This window comes from Paramormyrops kingsleyae, chromosome 25, assembly GCF_048594095.1.
Source record: "Paramormyrops kingsleyae isolate MSU_618 chromosome 25, PKINGS_0.4, whole genome shotgun sequence".
Taxonomy (NCBI): Eukaryota; Metazoa; Chordata; class Actinopteri; order Osteoglossiformes; family Mormyridae; genus Paramormyrops; species Paramormyrops kingsleyae.
In genome coordinates this window covers 23,164,011-23,177,880 of record NC_132821.1, presented here as the reverse complement: position 1 = coordinate 23,177,880, position 13,870 = coordinate 23,164,011, and the positions used below count along the sequence as shown (strand labels likewise).

At 47.4% G+C, this 13,870-nt stretch overlaps 1 protein-coding gene across 2 annotated transcripts in view; it reads left to right on the top strand.

The window, feature by feature from the left end:
• tbck (TBC1 domain containing kinase) overlaps window positions 1–13,870 on the top strand; it is a 38,104-nt gene that overhangs the window by 7,638 nt on the left and 16,596 nt on the right. For both annotated transcript variants that reach the window (XM_072706938.1, XM_023799302.2), the window contains exons 12-22: window positions 196–295; window positions 3,485–3,534; window positions 4,158–4,287; window positions 7,111–7,209; window positions 7,299–7,361; window positions 7,506–7,632; window positions 7,966–8,016; window positions 8,145–8,228; window positions 9,473–9,558; window positions 10,881–10,917; window positions 12,484–12,645. In XM_072706938.1, the coding sequence (XP_072563039.1) occupies window positions 196–295; window positions 3,485–3,534; window positions 4,158–4,287; window positions 7,111–7,209; window positions 7,299–7,361; window positions 7,506–7,632; window positions 7,966–8,016; window positions 8,145–8,228; window positions 9,473–9,558; window positions 10,881–10,917; window positions 12,484–12,645 (989 nt within the window). The remainder of the gene's footprint in view (window positions 1–195; window positions 296–3,484; window positions 3,535–4,157; window positions 4,288–7,110; window positions 7,210–7,298; window positions 7,362–7,505; window positions 7,633–7,965; window positions 8,017–8,144; window positions 8,229–9,472; window positions 9,559–10,880; window positions 10,918–12,483; window positions 12,646–13,870) is intronic.

Here is a 13,870-nt window from a genome sequence, read left to right as displayed (position 1 = left end):
TTTGATTATGTAGCGGTCAAAGGCCGTTTACTGCTCGTTAAAAGTGCCATGTGCTTGGGTGACACGAGGGGGGGGGGGGTTGTGAGTCTCTCAGTAATGTGATCTGAGGAACTGAGGTCGAGTAGCCATACATTTTTTTTTTCTTTCGCTCTTCCTCCTCTCTCATAACTAAAATACCATCTCCCCTTGTCGCAGCTTCATCCTCGAGGACGGCGAGTCCTTCGGCCGAGGACGGGACCGCAGTTTCCTTCTGGACGACACCACCGTCACCCTGTCCCTCAGCCAGCTCAAAACCGTGAGCTCATCACTCTTGCTAGCCCTCTTAGCAGGGGCGTGTACAATGGCGGGGCCACAGCACCACTGGGCCCAGCTGACAGCTGATTGGTCCCAGGAGTGCCCCTTCCCATGTCACTCACAGATTCAAAACAAATCATTGGCTAATGATAAGGTCAGCCCTGGTACATGAATTTTGGCCCCTTTTACGCTGCCCACCTTAAAAAAAAATCGTAGAATCCTAGAATTGCCTCTTGGCCTCTTAGCAGTAGGAGTATTTAACCTGGGATTATTAGACAGAGCTGTCCATGACTCAGACAAAAACAGACGCACAACCTTCATAAGATGGGGTGACTAGATAATCCATGTCAGGGAGGACACTTTGAGCTCGAATGGGATTTGTAAGCTGCCATTTCTATTAAAAGGATCTGGATTTCATGTAAGTACTGAGTTCTTGCTGCCTGCTGATTGGTCAGTCTCCTATAATCATGCATGAGTCATTAATGTTAATGTGAAACAGCTGGAATAGTCTTTCAATCAAGGAAACAAACCAGTCAAAGCTGAAAAAGTGCTGAACTGTTTAGCCAAACACAGGAGGCTTTCAGTTTTAAAGCAGTTTGTAAAACCTGAGGTAGCTCAAAGCGTCCTTTCTATAGGGTCACCCTACATAAGATTACTTACTTTTTACTTTAGTACAGCTTCTCAGCACCATATGAGAACAAAACTCTTGTTTTTGATGCTGTAATAGTGCCTGTTAAGATTAAAGATCATAGTATATACCATGGTAGTTACCCCGGCAGTTGCCATGGTACAACCCGAATTCTGGAAAAGTTGGGGCGTTCTTTAAATTTAAATAAAATGAAAAGACTTTCAAATCACATTAATCAATATTTTATTCAGAACAGAACATAGACAACATAACAAAAGTTCAAACTGGGATATTGTTCAGCTTTATCCACTAAATGAGCTAATTTCAAATTTGATGCCTGCTACAGGTCACAAAAAAGTTGGTACAGGGGCAACAAATGGCTGAAAAAGCAAGAAAGTTTAAAAAGATTCTACTGGGAGAACATCTAGCGAATAATGAAGTTATTTGATATCAGGTCTGCAACATGATTAGCTATAAAAGGGATGTCTTAGAGAGGCAGAGTCTCTCAGAAGTAAAGATGGGCAGAGGCTCTCCAATCTGTGAAAGAGTGCGTAAAAAGACACAATGTTCCTCAATGTCAAATTGCAAAGGCTTTGCAAATCTCATCATCTACAGTGCATAACATCATCAAAAGATTCAGAGAAACTGGAGATATCTCTGTGCGTAAGGGACATGGCCGAAGACCTTTATTGGATGCCTGTGGTCTTCGGGCCTTCAGACGACTCTGCATCACTCATCGGCATGATTGTGTCAATGACATTACTAAATGGGCACAGGAATACTTCCAGAAACCACTGTCGGTAAACGCAATCCGCTGTGCCATCTGCAGATGCCAACTAAAGCTCTATCGTGCAAAAAGGAAGCCATATCTGAACATGGTCCAGAAGCGCCGTTGTGTCCTGTGGACTCATTTGAAATGGACTGTTTCAAAGTGGGAAAGTGTTCTATGGTCAGACGAGTCCAAATTTGACATTCTTGTTGGTAATTATGGATGCGTGTCCTCCAGGCTAAATAGGGAGACCTTCCAGTGTTTTTATCAGCGTTCAGTTCAAAAGCCAGTATCTCCGATGGTATGGAGGTGCATAAGTGCATACACTATGGGCAGCTTGCATGTTTTGGAAGGAACTATGAATGCTGAAAGGTATATAAAGGTTTTAGAGCAACATATGCTCCTCTCCAGACGACGTCTATTTCAGGGAAGGCCTTGTGTATTTCAGCAGGACAATGCAAAACCACATACTGCAGCTATTACAGCAGCATGGCTTCATCGGAGAAGAGTCCGGGTGCTGAATTAGCCTGCCTGCAGTCCAGATCTTTCACCTATAGAAAACATTTGGCGCATCATTCAATGAAAAATATGTCAAAGACGACCACGAACTCTTCAGCAGCTGAATGTAAAGCTGTGCAGTCCATTGAGACTGCATTTCTCGCCGTCTCTGAAAAACTTCATGCAGCCAAATCCTCCAACCTGTCCTCAGTTCTGAGTCTCTTGGACCTGTCTGCAGCCTTTGACACGGTCAACCACCAGATCTTCCTGGATACTCTCTCCAGCCTTGGGATTTCTTATACATTCTGGCAATGGTTTGCATCTTACCTTGATAACCGGTCATTTCAGGTGGCATGGCAAGGATCCCAATCAGCCTCACGAAAGCTGGCCACTGGTGTTCCTCAGGGCTCGGTCCTTGGACCCCATCTCTTGTCCTTATACACGGGTTCTCTTGGGAAGGTCTCCTACCATTGTTATGCAGATGACACTCAACTCTTTCTTTCCTTTCCACCCGATGACCATCAGGTCTCAACTCGACACTCAGACTGCCTGACTGATATCTCCTCTTGAATGACATCCCACCACCTCAAGCTAAACCCCAGTAAGACTGAACTGCTGTACATCAAAGGCAATTCATCACCGACTCTTGATCTTGCCATTTCCTTTGAAAACTCAATTATTGTCCCCTCAAAAATAGTAAGAAGTCTCTGTGTCATTCTGGATGATGAATTGTCATTCTCGTCACACATTAACAACCTGTCCAGGTCCTGCAGATACCTTCTCTACAACATTTAGAAGGATTCGCCCCTTTCTCACGACAGACGCTACTCAGCTACTCGTCCAATCCTTGGTCATCTCCAAGTTGGACTACTGCAACTCCCTTATGGCTAGTCTTTCACTGAAGGCAACAAGGTCACTTTAGCTGATCCAGAATGCAGCTGCAAGACTGATCTTTTAATGTCTCTAGATTCTCGCACATCACACCTCTTCTTCGGAACCTGCACCATGTTAAACATGCCCCTGTCCCAACTAATTTGAGACTTGTAGCAAACATCAAATTTGTAGAATTTCTCAGTGTAAACATTTGTTGTGATATCTATTTTCTGTTGTGAATAAAATATTGGCTCATGTGATTTGAAAGTCTTTTCATTTTATGTAAATTTAAAGAACGGCGCAACTTTTCCGGAATTCGGCTTGTTACAGTTGCCGTGGTAGATACTCTTTAGTACAGCTTTGTCGTTTTGTGAGTTGGAAACGGAGCTACTAAATCACTGCCTATTTGCCCTCATCTGCAGAGGCTGACGGACGTCGCAGGAGAAGCATATTACCCATTACTGGAGGATGAGTATGAATATTTAATTTGCTTCTGATTGCTTAATAGATGTGAACGTGAAGCCTTCCTGTGCCAGAAGGCATCCTATCCATCTGCACTTATTCACTCCTCACCCTGTCGCACGTTAAGAGCTTTCAAACCACATTCTTAATCATTAGGCTGTTGACGTTGTTACTAACTGATGAACTGATTTTAATAATTAATGTTCTCTGAGTTTTTAATCCATTGCGTCTTGTGACCAACCAGCGGTTGCGGTTGTAGTTAAGGAACACTTGGGGGCAGTGAGCGGCTCAGCAGGTTGGGTCTCTGTGATCAGAAGGGTGCTGGTTTGAATCCTGAAAAATGCCCCAGATGGATGGCTGACCGGCTCCGACCCCAAGCTTTGCTGTTACTCCTGTATATTTGTGGATAGCAAGACGTTTTATGCGAAAAAACACCTTCCAATGTACTTATTTTCGTATTTCTACAAATGACAAAGCCTCTTTTGATCTCACAAATGTAAAACGCTTGGCTTTCACTATGAGACTAAAGCTCCTCAGTAATGTAAAACGTTCATTTGACGCTACACATCTGCGTTGCCGTGTGAACGGATGCGTCTCCCCGGTAACCAGCAAGCCTGCTATATGTCCCCGCAGGCAGAGCAGCCTCCCACACTCCAACAGCAGCAACGAATTGCCCGCGGCCGTGACGCTCCCCCTCATCATCCGCGAGCGCGACACTGAGTATCAGCTGCTGCGTATCGTCCTCTTCGACCGCATTCTGCAGGTAAGCCCCTACCCCCCCCACCCCAACCTTACCGCCCGAATTGGTGGGCTTTGTCCAAGAAACTACTCAGAAGGTTGTTGGTTCAGATCCCAGAGTCAGCTGAGTCCCTGATCAAGGCCCATAATCCCCAGTTGCTCAAGGGACCGGGTGACCCGGCTTTGAATAACAGTGTCTGCTAAATCGATGGTTCTCAAGCTTCTCAACATGAAAGGCCCACCTGTCTGTCACAGCATGTTCCCAAGAACCCCTGGGCCACGATAGATGGTATTTAATAACCAAGTTTTAAAAAAAAATATTTAATAAAAAGTTTAATTTCTTTGGCACGAAAACATTTACATTTCAGAAAAAGGTACCAACATACAAGGTACTGCAGATATATCAAAGTTTTATTTTATTCATAACTCAAAAGCTAACAAGAACAGTCTCAAAATTGCTAAATTACTAAATGAGCCTTCAGCTGCCTTCGGTGTTTATCTCCTTTTCTGTGTTGGGGAAAAAAACAAAAATTTAACTTTCATATTCTGATTTAGTGAGATTGAAAGCACAATTCTGTAACTGTAATCTAAATTCTTAAAATAATAGTACTTCCTTACTTTCAGAGTCGGTGTGATGCTTGAGTTTGCCTCTGAGAGACCAGTAGATCCAGTCTTGGTGGGATGGATGAGAGACTGACTCTTAGATAGGCCTCCAAGGATGCCATAAGTCCGTTCCTGGCTTTGGTCTTGGTTGTGGTCACAGTGGAAAAGCCGGATTCACACAAGTATTTTGTTGTGATAGTCAGAAGAAATTGTACAGCCGTAAGTGCAAGGCCGGGGTATTCCTTTGATGCTGAGATCCAAAAAGTCTAATTTGGTCAGCTGCAACTTTAAACTGTTGTCTGCTGACAGCTCCATTAGCTGTTCTTCTAACTCTGTGGGAAGAACAATGTCATCAGCTTGTGGGTCGACAGAAAACGGGTCCAGCATCCACATATTGCCACCACTGGTATCATCTGGGAAGTTTTCCACAAATTTCTCAGCCAGCTGTGATAGGTGCTTGGTGACTGTTTCTGTTATACCCACATGTGGAGTGTTTTCCAAAACATTTCCATCCTTTCCTCCTGAACACGCTTTGCCCATAGTGACAGCTTCCTCTTAAATCCCTCAATCTTGTCAGCAACAAGAAAGATGTTGCTGTTTTTGCCCTGAATTGAAAGGTTTAACTGATTCAGTTGTGCAAAAATATCAGCCGTATAAGCCAGCTGAGGCAAGAATGTAACATCTGCATAATTGTTTGCCAGTGAGGATTTCTTCACTGCTAGAAAACACTGTGCTTCGTGTCTTAGCTAAAACAAGCGACTAAAGACCTGCCTTGATAACCATTTCACCTCACTGTGACACAGCAGCTGACCATGTCCTGAATCCATACCCTCGCATAATACAGAAAAGCACATGGCGTTCACGGCACTCTTCTCGATGTAGTTTACCGTTTTCACAGCCACATTCATCACCTCGCGTAACTGTGGCGACATCTTTTTCGATGCTAAACTTTCTGCGATGCAGAAAACAGCGTGTCCATTTCGCATCTGGTGCCCTGTCGAGAATTTGCTTAAAATAAAAGTTAATGTTGCAATATAAAACTATAATGTAGGCCATATATCAGTCACATTTTATCAAGTTAACACCACCTGTGTGTCTTCCCGCCATTGATGCGGGCGGCAACCATCACTGCATATTCCAACACAGTTTTTCCACTCTGGCCCATTCCCCTGGATTTAATAATGATCCAGGCAACGGAAACATTCCTGTGCAGCTGTTCTGGTTGGAAGTTCAACGCAAAATAGCAAATCTTCATGAGAACAAGCACCCCAAAGGTATCTCACAAAAGCTAACAGCAGCGATGCGTTGGGAATATCAGTGGATTCATCCATCTGTAGTGCATAATATGGACTTTAATTCTTTGTAGAATCTGACTATGTATATCTGAGCCCATTTCGGCTATCTGCCTATTTACAGTATCATTCGAAAGCGGTACTTGTGATAGCTTTCTTGCAGTCGCTTCTCCGATCATCTCGCGGCACATATCGGCGGCGGCTGGCAACACCAATTCTTCAGCGATGGTGAAAGCTTTCTTGCGCTGGACAACACGCCTAGCTACCAAGTAGCTGGTCTTCAGGACAGTTTTAGACTGTGTCGATAGGGAGACAACTGTCTGCTTCTGCAGTTGTAGTCCGTCATGTTTTCGCTGAAGGTACTCCAGTGGTTTTTCTACCCACCGTTGTGGGTGCTTTGTTTCGATATGCCGCTTCAGTTTTGATGGTTTTAGAGCCTCGCTTGAAAGTGTTAATCCACACTGCACACACTGTGCCTTGGGCTCCGCATCATCACCTCCCCTGGCAGATCCATATTTCATGTGTTCTGGGTTGTATTTGTCGGAGGAATTTGGGCTTTTTGTTTACCGCAGCATCAACTTTTTTCTTTGCGCTTCAGAAACTTCACCATCGTAACGATGGGTGCGTTCGACTTCATGCAGCCGCTTACAGCGCTAGCATAAAGCAATGCATTCTGGTCCTGACGCAATGCATCATGGTTAGATTTAAGCGTGGTGCTGGCGGCCCTATACGGACCAATGGCCAGTCTCGGTTTTAAATTCGCTGCCCATACAGATTGGGTCGCGGCCCAGTGGTTGAGAAACGTGGTGCTAAATTAATTATTAATCAGATTTGTAATATATCTTAACTAGCCGACTAGGTCTTTGGGGTGAGTCGCCGATTGGGCTTTACTGTGCTGACCATGGGGTCCTTCTCAGCCTCTGGGTCATCCTTTCTGTGCCTGTTTTCTGTAGGCGTACCCATACAAGAAGAACCTGGTCTGGAAGGAAGCACGAGTGGACATCCCGCCTCTCCTGCGGGGCCTGGCTTGGGCTACACTGCTGGGCATCGAGGTGGGAGGGTGCCTGTGTCCGTTGGGGGTGGTGGGGGTGAGCGAGCTCACCGTAGGTGTCTGGTGACGGGGGCTGGTGTTTCTCTTTAGGGGGACATTCAAGCCAAATATGACAGCATTGATAAAGACACTCCCATTCCGACGGACCGACAGGTGAGCAGATGAATCTCGAAGTATGTTATCCATGTTCCTTATATAAAGGGCTACAGTGATGTTCCTCTAATTCGTTTGACATTTGATGCCCCTCCTGGAATCTGGGATGTTCTGAGTTTATACCCCCCCCCCCCCCCCCGGCAGATTGAGGTGGACATCCCCAGGTGCCACCAGTACGATGAGCTGCTGTCTTCCCCACAAGGACACGTGAAGTTCAGGAGGGTGCTGAAAGCCTGGGTGGTGTCCCACCCTGACCTGGTCTACTGGCAGGGTGCGTTGACCCCACTCCCCAATACACAGAAATCTAACAAAGAAACACACACACACGCACATACAGGGGCAGCATGTCCTGTGACACAACTTTGAGGAGACAGGGTTCATTTTCTGACTCTCTAGTTATGAGGCTTTTGGCTGCGTTATACGTTTGTGTCCACTAGATGGCAGTAATGGCATAAAGGTCTGAAAAAACCGGGCCCTCCTCCTTAATCACTTTTTATTAAGAACTCCTGTGATCTTGCAGATTGCTTGCATTTCCCTAATTTCCCTTTAATCCTAGAAGTCATACATATGAAAACAAAAATGATTGTTTGCCGTGTCTTTCCAGGTCTGGATTCCCTGTGCGCACCATTCCTTTACTTGAATTTCAACAATGAAGGTAAAAAAAAAAATAAAAATGTCCGTCCGATGTCTGTGAATCCTGCTTTGCTCATAATACTGTGCTCGTGGAACTTGGAGAACTGTGCTGTGATGATCTGAAGCTCCATGCTGCCCTTTGTCGTCCAGCTCTAGCCTACGCCTGCATGTCTGCGTTCATCCCCAAGTACCTGTACAATTTCTTCCTGAAGGACAACTCTCACGTCATTCAAGGTGAGCTGGCCTCCTGGGCTTTTACGATGACATGTAGCCTGTTTAGGCGATGGGACACGATGCGGACATTCCCTGCCTGCCCACCCACCCACGCCCATCCCATGCCCATCCCACGGCCATCCCACGCCCAGCTCGCACAAAAGTTTAAGTAGGTTAAACCATCTGTCAAATACAAGGTAAACTACTGCATGTGTTGCGTTAGCTCTGTTTACATTTAGGCTCAGACGTGCATTAGCGTCCCGGCCTGTGAAAATGTCAGCAAGCCCCTTTCTCTGCTAGTGTGAATTCTTTCGGGCATTTATGACAAACTTAGCCCAAATCCCTGGAGGGGGCTTCAGACGGGCTGTCACCTGACAGACGGGCACAGACGAAGCCGCCGGTCCTCAGTCAGCCATCAGGGGCGTTTTCTTGGGTAACTGCTGGAATGCGGCTTCCGGGATCTCCATCAACATGCGGCAGATGTTTGGAGGAATCTCTGGGCCTCTCAGACAACCAGCCCGCCCGCCGCAGCGTGTGCTGATTCGAGGGAGTGCGTGCCGTGGGTCCAAAGTGTGCCTGAGAGTTTGTTAGCTCTCCAGAGTAAGAACTTGCATTCCATCCATCCATCCATCTATCCATCCATCTTCTGGCCACTTCTCTGAGTTTGAAATTTAGTTCAGAGTAGTGGGGGTCTGGAGCCTGTGTCAGGCAGGACAGTGTAGCAAGCTGGGAGATACTCTGGATAGGATGCCAGTCCATATCAGGGTGCATACATACACACACACACTTAATCACACGCTTGGGCAACTTAGAGGCAGCCGACCTTCATGTTGGGACTGCAGGCAGAAACTGGAGTATCTGCACAGTGCGTGGAGGACACCAGACACGGAAAACGAGCGAAAATGTATTCGTAGAACATACTTTTTTTTCAGGAGAATTTAGGTCGACATTGGTTTGTTTTGTCTTGGCAATTAAAATGATTAACCACAATCCTGAAGACATGCACTGCAGCTTAAGAAGTTGTGTTTACGTTGTTAAATCAAGTTTCAAGAGTTTTATTTGTCAAAAGCGGGGATATAGCATTATGCCAGCAGTGAAGTGCGTTTACTACTCACTGTACAGACTGTGCAATAAGCAAGGAAGAAGGATAACGAAATAACATCAGTTAACGAAACAAGTGCTGTAAATGTAGAAATGTATAAAAGGCAGTCGACAGTAGCCACCTCTACTGACCACTCTGTTTTGTCGCGCCTCTTCCTGCCCAGAATACCTGACTGTCTTCTCCCAGCTGATCGGCTTCCACGACCCCGAGCTCAGCAACCATCTGAATGAGATCGGCTTCATACCGGACGTGAGTGTTCCAGCGAGGGAGGCTGTCGGCAGACAGGGGGCGTGAGCGAGCGGCCCAGTCACATTCTTCGATGCTGTTGTCACGGAGACGGGACTGGACCCCAGCCACGCTCCAGTGGAGCTCTTGCGGCGGCTGTTTTGTGGACCCTGGCGCCTGGCCTTTTTGTATCTGGCCTTAAGACGGCTCGGTCTGACCTGGCAGTAAGGAAGTCCCATTGTAACAGGCTGTCTTCCAAGGCCTGTCTGTTGGTTACGGAGACACAGCCTCACTCTGATTCAGCCTCATCGTCCTTCACGTTAAAAGCATCCATTCCGGGCTTCGTTTTGATCTTCTGGACATTACTTACGGCTACCTGCTGAAAGTGTGAGATCAAAGAGCCTGCAGCCCCGCTGAGAACCTTTTAAGGATTCTCAAACTGGGGCATTGTGTCCGGTAGACACCCCCCCCCCCCCCCCCCAAAAAAAAAAAAAATCTTAACACCCCATGTCGTCGTGTTTGGTTCCAGCTTCCACTTAATGAACATCGGCGTCCCCTGGAATCACAGCGGTGGTCTGCTGACTTCGCCCGTTGCTGTAGATACGTTGGCTGCATGTTGTGATAACGCGGCCTAATTGAGGTTGGCGGCCTGTCACGGTGGGTCATGTGCCCGCCGAAATGCCACACGGTCTCATCGAGGCGACTGCCGTCATGGTAATAAGCTGGCGGATCAGACTGAATCCCCCAGCTAATGCACGGCGTTTTTAAAAATGTCCGTTTTGTCTAAAAACATCTAAAAAAAACATTTACCCCACCACCTTTTCATCTGTTACTGAAACTGACCTGTTTCTGTGCTAGTTTTGGAAGTGCTGCAGAATAATCCTCGAGTGGGGGGGGGGCGGGGTGGCTTTTTCTCCTCTTTTGTTAGTCATCGGCTTGAATGAGCCTGAAAATGAATGCGGGGGGGCTTCTTGTGCCCCCCCCGCCCCCCAACCAGACAGTAATTAGGGTATCCATACATTCTGTCTCACTAATCGAGAGGCTTGCAGTCCTGCTCTGTCTGATTTTAAAACCACCTATCGGCGGATCTTGTAAGCCCATTCGGGTCGGAAAGGTCACTCCCTGCACGACACAGGAAGATCAACGGCTTAAGTTTTAATAAAGCACCTCTGACACGTGTCCCATTCAGGGGTGAACCCCTTCCTTGTGCCTTGTGCTGCTCGGGAGAGATTCTAGGCTCCCCCTAAGTACTGATGGATGGATGGATGGACGGACGGATGGGCGGACGGATGGACAGGCCTCTTGAATGCTCTTTTGAATGATCCCGTCTTCCTCTCTCTCTCCAGCTCTACGCCATCCCCTGGTTCCTCACCATGTTTACACGTAAGAACACTCTCTTTACTCCTCTGGCACCTTCCTTGGGTTGGGAGGAGCAGGACGGCAGGCGGACAGGCTGAAGCTGACGCTGCCCCAGCTCCCAGCTTTAACGTCTCTCTGAAGGGAGAAGCGGACACGGCTCATGTGAAGTCCTTTGTATTTTACTGCCTATTAACGTTTATTTCCCTGTTATGATTTGCAGTGCAGTGGCGCTAATGTTCTTCTCTGTTACAGAAAGTTACTGCAGTGCTATTTATTAATGATTAAGATTTCTGATTCTTAATGAAAGAAGGGCACCATTTTTCTTTAGCATATAGGTATGTTTTTAAAATGTTTGTAAGCCGTATCGTCCCCCTGTGGACACATTTTGTGGCTCAGGCCCTGTTAGCGATTTAGTCTGATGTGTAGCTGCGTGGATTCGGGTTCGAGGCGTATAGGTTTTTAAGTGGCACTGTGTTTAATATGTTTAATAAGGAAGGGGCGGAGCTCTCACAAAGAAGATTAGTGCTGAGTGGCTTTGATTTGATTAGTGCTGTGCGTTCACACTTGCCAGCTCCACAGGGGGGTGGGGTGTATAATGAGCGGTTTTGTCTGAGGGACCGCGAGCAAGCCCCGCCCCGCCCCTTTCCGAGTGGGGGGTCCATACTTTCCTGTCCCTGTACCACGTTTAATTAATTCCCTCTGTCACCTCACTCAGCGGTGGCAAGGAATGCGATATATTTTTTATTTTTTTGTGACTCTCCCCTAATATATGTTTTGATCCATGGACCTCCCATAGCTCCCTGGACTGGGAGCTGCAAGGCTGGTATCAGTGAACTGATGTTCTCCTCCTAGCATTTAGCCGTTAGCGATTAGCAAGTTAGCTGTTAGCGATTATCCATTAGCAGGTTAGCCGTTAGCCATTAGCTGTTCCTCGCAGGCTGAGCTCCCCCCCAACACCTGTGGCCTTGCCCACTCTACACTCCCAACACAGCCTACACAGCAATCTTAGTATATCTCATGCAGAGATGACAACAAAGATTATTATTGTTTTTATAATTATTATTGACATTGTATTCGAAGTTGTTGAATTGGTCACTGCACTTTAGCACTAAATGTTGCAGTGAGCCAAGTTCTTAACCCGATTAAAGTCTAGCAGTAATAGCAGAGTAAACTTTGCTGAATGGAGGAGAACTGGGTGAACTGTAAGCTCCTCTTCCAGTGAACATTCTGGCTCATTCTTTGACATAAGCATGGCCCGGTGCTGTGTGTTGTACAGTGTACTCCCCTCTTCTCTTAGTAGTTTATTCCCCATAACCATGACCAGCCTTGTGGACAAACTTTGTCTGGGCTGAAACAGGTCCTGCAGGAATTTCTCCCTAATAATCTATAATTATGCCTCACCTGGGGTGTATTTGCCCAAACCTGCTCTTTTTACATTTGTCTTTGAGGGCTTTTTACACTGGGGTATTTTAGCTGTGACTTTTGGGTTGAACGCTGGTTCTCTGGTTGTATGGTGTGCATGTTGAACCTCTGATGTCTTTTTGTGATCTGGGGTGACCATGCAATTCCCTGTGCCCCCCCCCCCCCCAGATGTGTTCCCTCTACACAAGATCTTCCACCTGTGGGACACACTGCTGCTGGGAAACTCCTCCTTCCCTTTCTGCATCGGTGTGGCCATCTTGCAGCAGCTGCGCGACCGCCTGCTGGCCAACGGCTTTAACGAGTGCATCCTGCTGTTCTCCGACCTGCCAGGTGAGGGCGCTGGTGTGCACACGCACGCACCTGGCTTGCTGTCAAACACTTTGCCCATCTGCCCGCAACGTGTTGCTTTAAACAGACAGGCTGGGATTGCTGAGCTCCTCTGTTCTGAGCGTGTGGTGTCATGTGGGATGTGAATTCCAGCATAGCGACTGCAGCAGGTCAAAAATGTTGCACCCCACACCCCCACAGACCATCTGCATGCCCAGATGGCCAGAGCGACTGCCTGCAGGTCGTTGTTCGGTCCTCTGGTTCGGAAGGCTGTTTACGCCCGGAGGCTGTATGTCTTGCAAGCATCCCCTCCCATCAGTGACACCCTCTCCCCCGCCTTCTGCTGTGTCTGGGAGCTCTGGATCTGTGTCCGATGCCCAAACGTTTATCTAATGCCGCGTACGCTGAATCGCTCCACAAAGCGAGGGGGCCCTTTTCCGCTGGAGAATCGGCGGTGTAGCTTCGGCAGCCGACCGGAACGTCCCACGGAGTCTGATTTTGTGGAACGCGCGGTTAGCGAGAAATGGAATAGAAGAGACGGAGAACGGCTGGCAGGATTTAATCTCGCTCTTATCGGTGATTTATAGCCGGCAAGATTAGTGTCCTGGCTTCATCGCGTGATTTATTACGCCTTTTGGAACGGTGGTCCGCAGATTGACGCTTGGGGTCTGGCAGACGTGTCCTCATTTTCCTGTGTTTGGGGACAGGGGTGCATTCTTCAGACAAAGCCCACCCCTTCGTCCACATTAATTCTGTGTCTCTCCCACTGCCCGTTCTCAATGTGTGCCAGTTTTCCGTGCCTCGTGCCATTTGCCCCGGAGATTAAAACATTCCATTGGCATTGGTCTATCTTCAGTCCCCAAGACGTACACGCAAGCAGCTTCAGGTTCGAATGCAAATTACGGACGTCGTGAAGGCTCTGTCGTCCCAGGATGACGGAATGGGACGCAGCCTAGATGCGGATTGGTTGGGAGGAACAGTTGGAAGCAACTTATCGGGACAGAATTCCGAGAAGCCGGATTGGGGAGGAAAGAAGAGGAATTGTCCATGTTAGTTACAATATACCGCCGCAAGTGCTTTAGTGCATCCACTTTTCTGGGGAGTGTTTTGGTGCTGTTGCCTGTCTGGCCGGCACCTGTCCCCAGCTCTGGCTGCCGTCTATGTCAGATAATCCTTAAGCCCTTTTCTGTTTGCTGCTAGCAAGATTCCTCTGGATGCACTTCCTGGC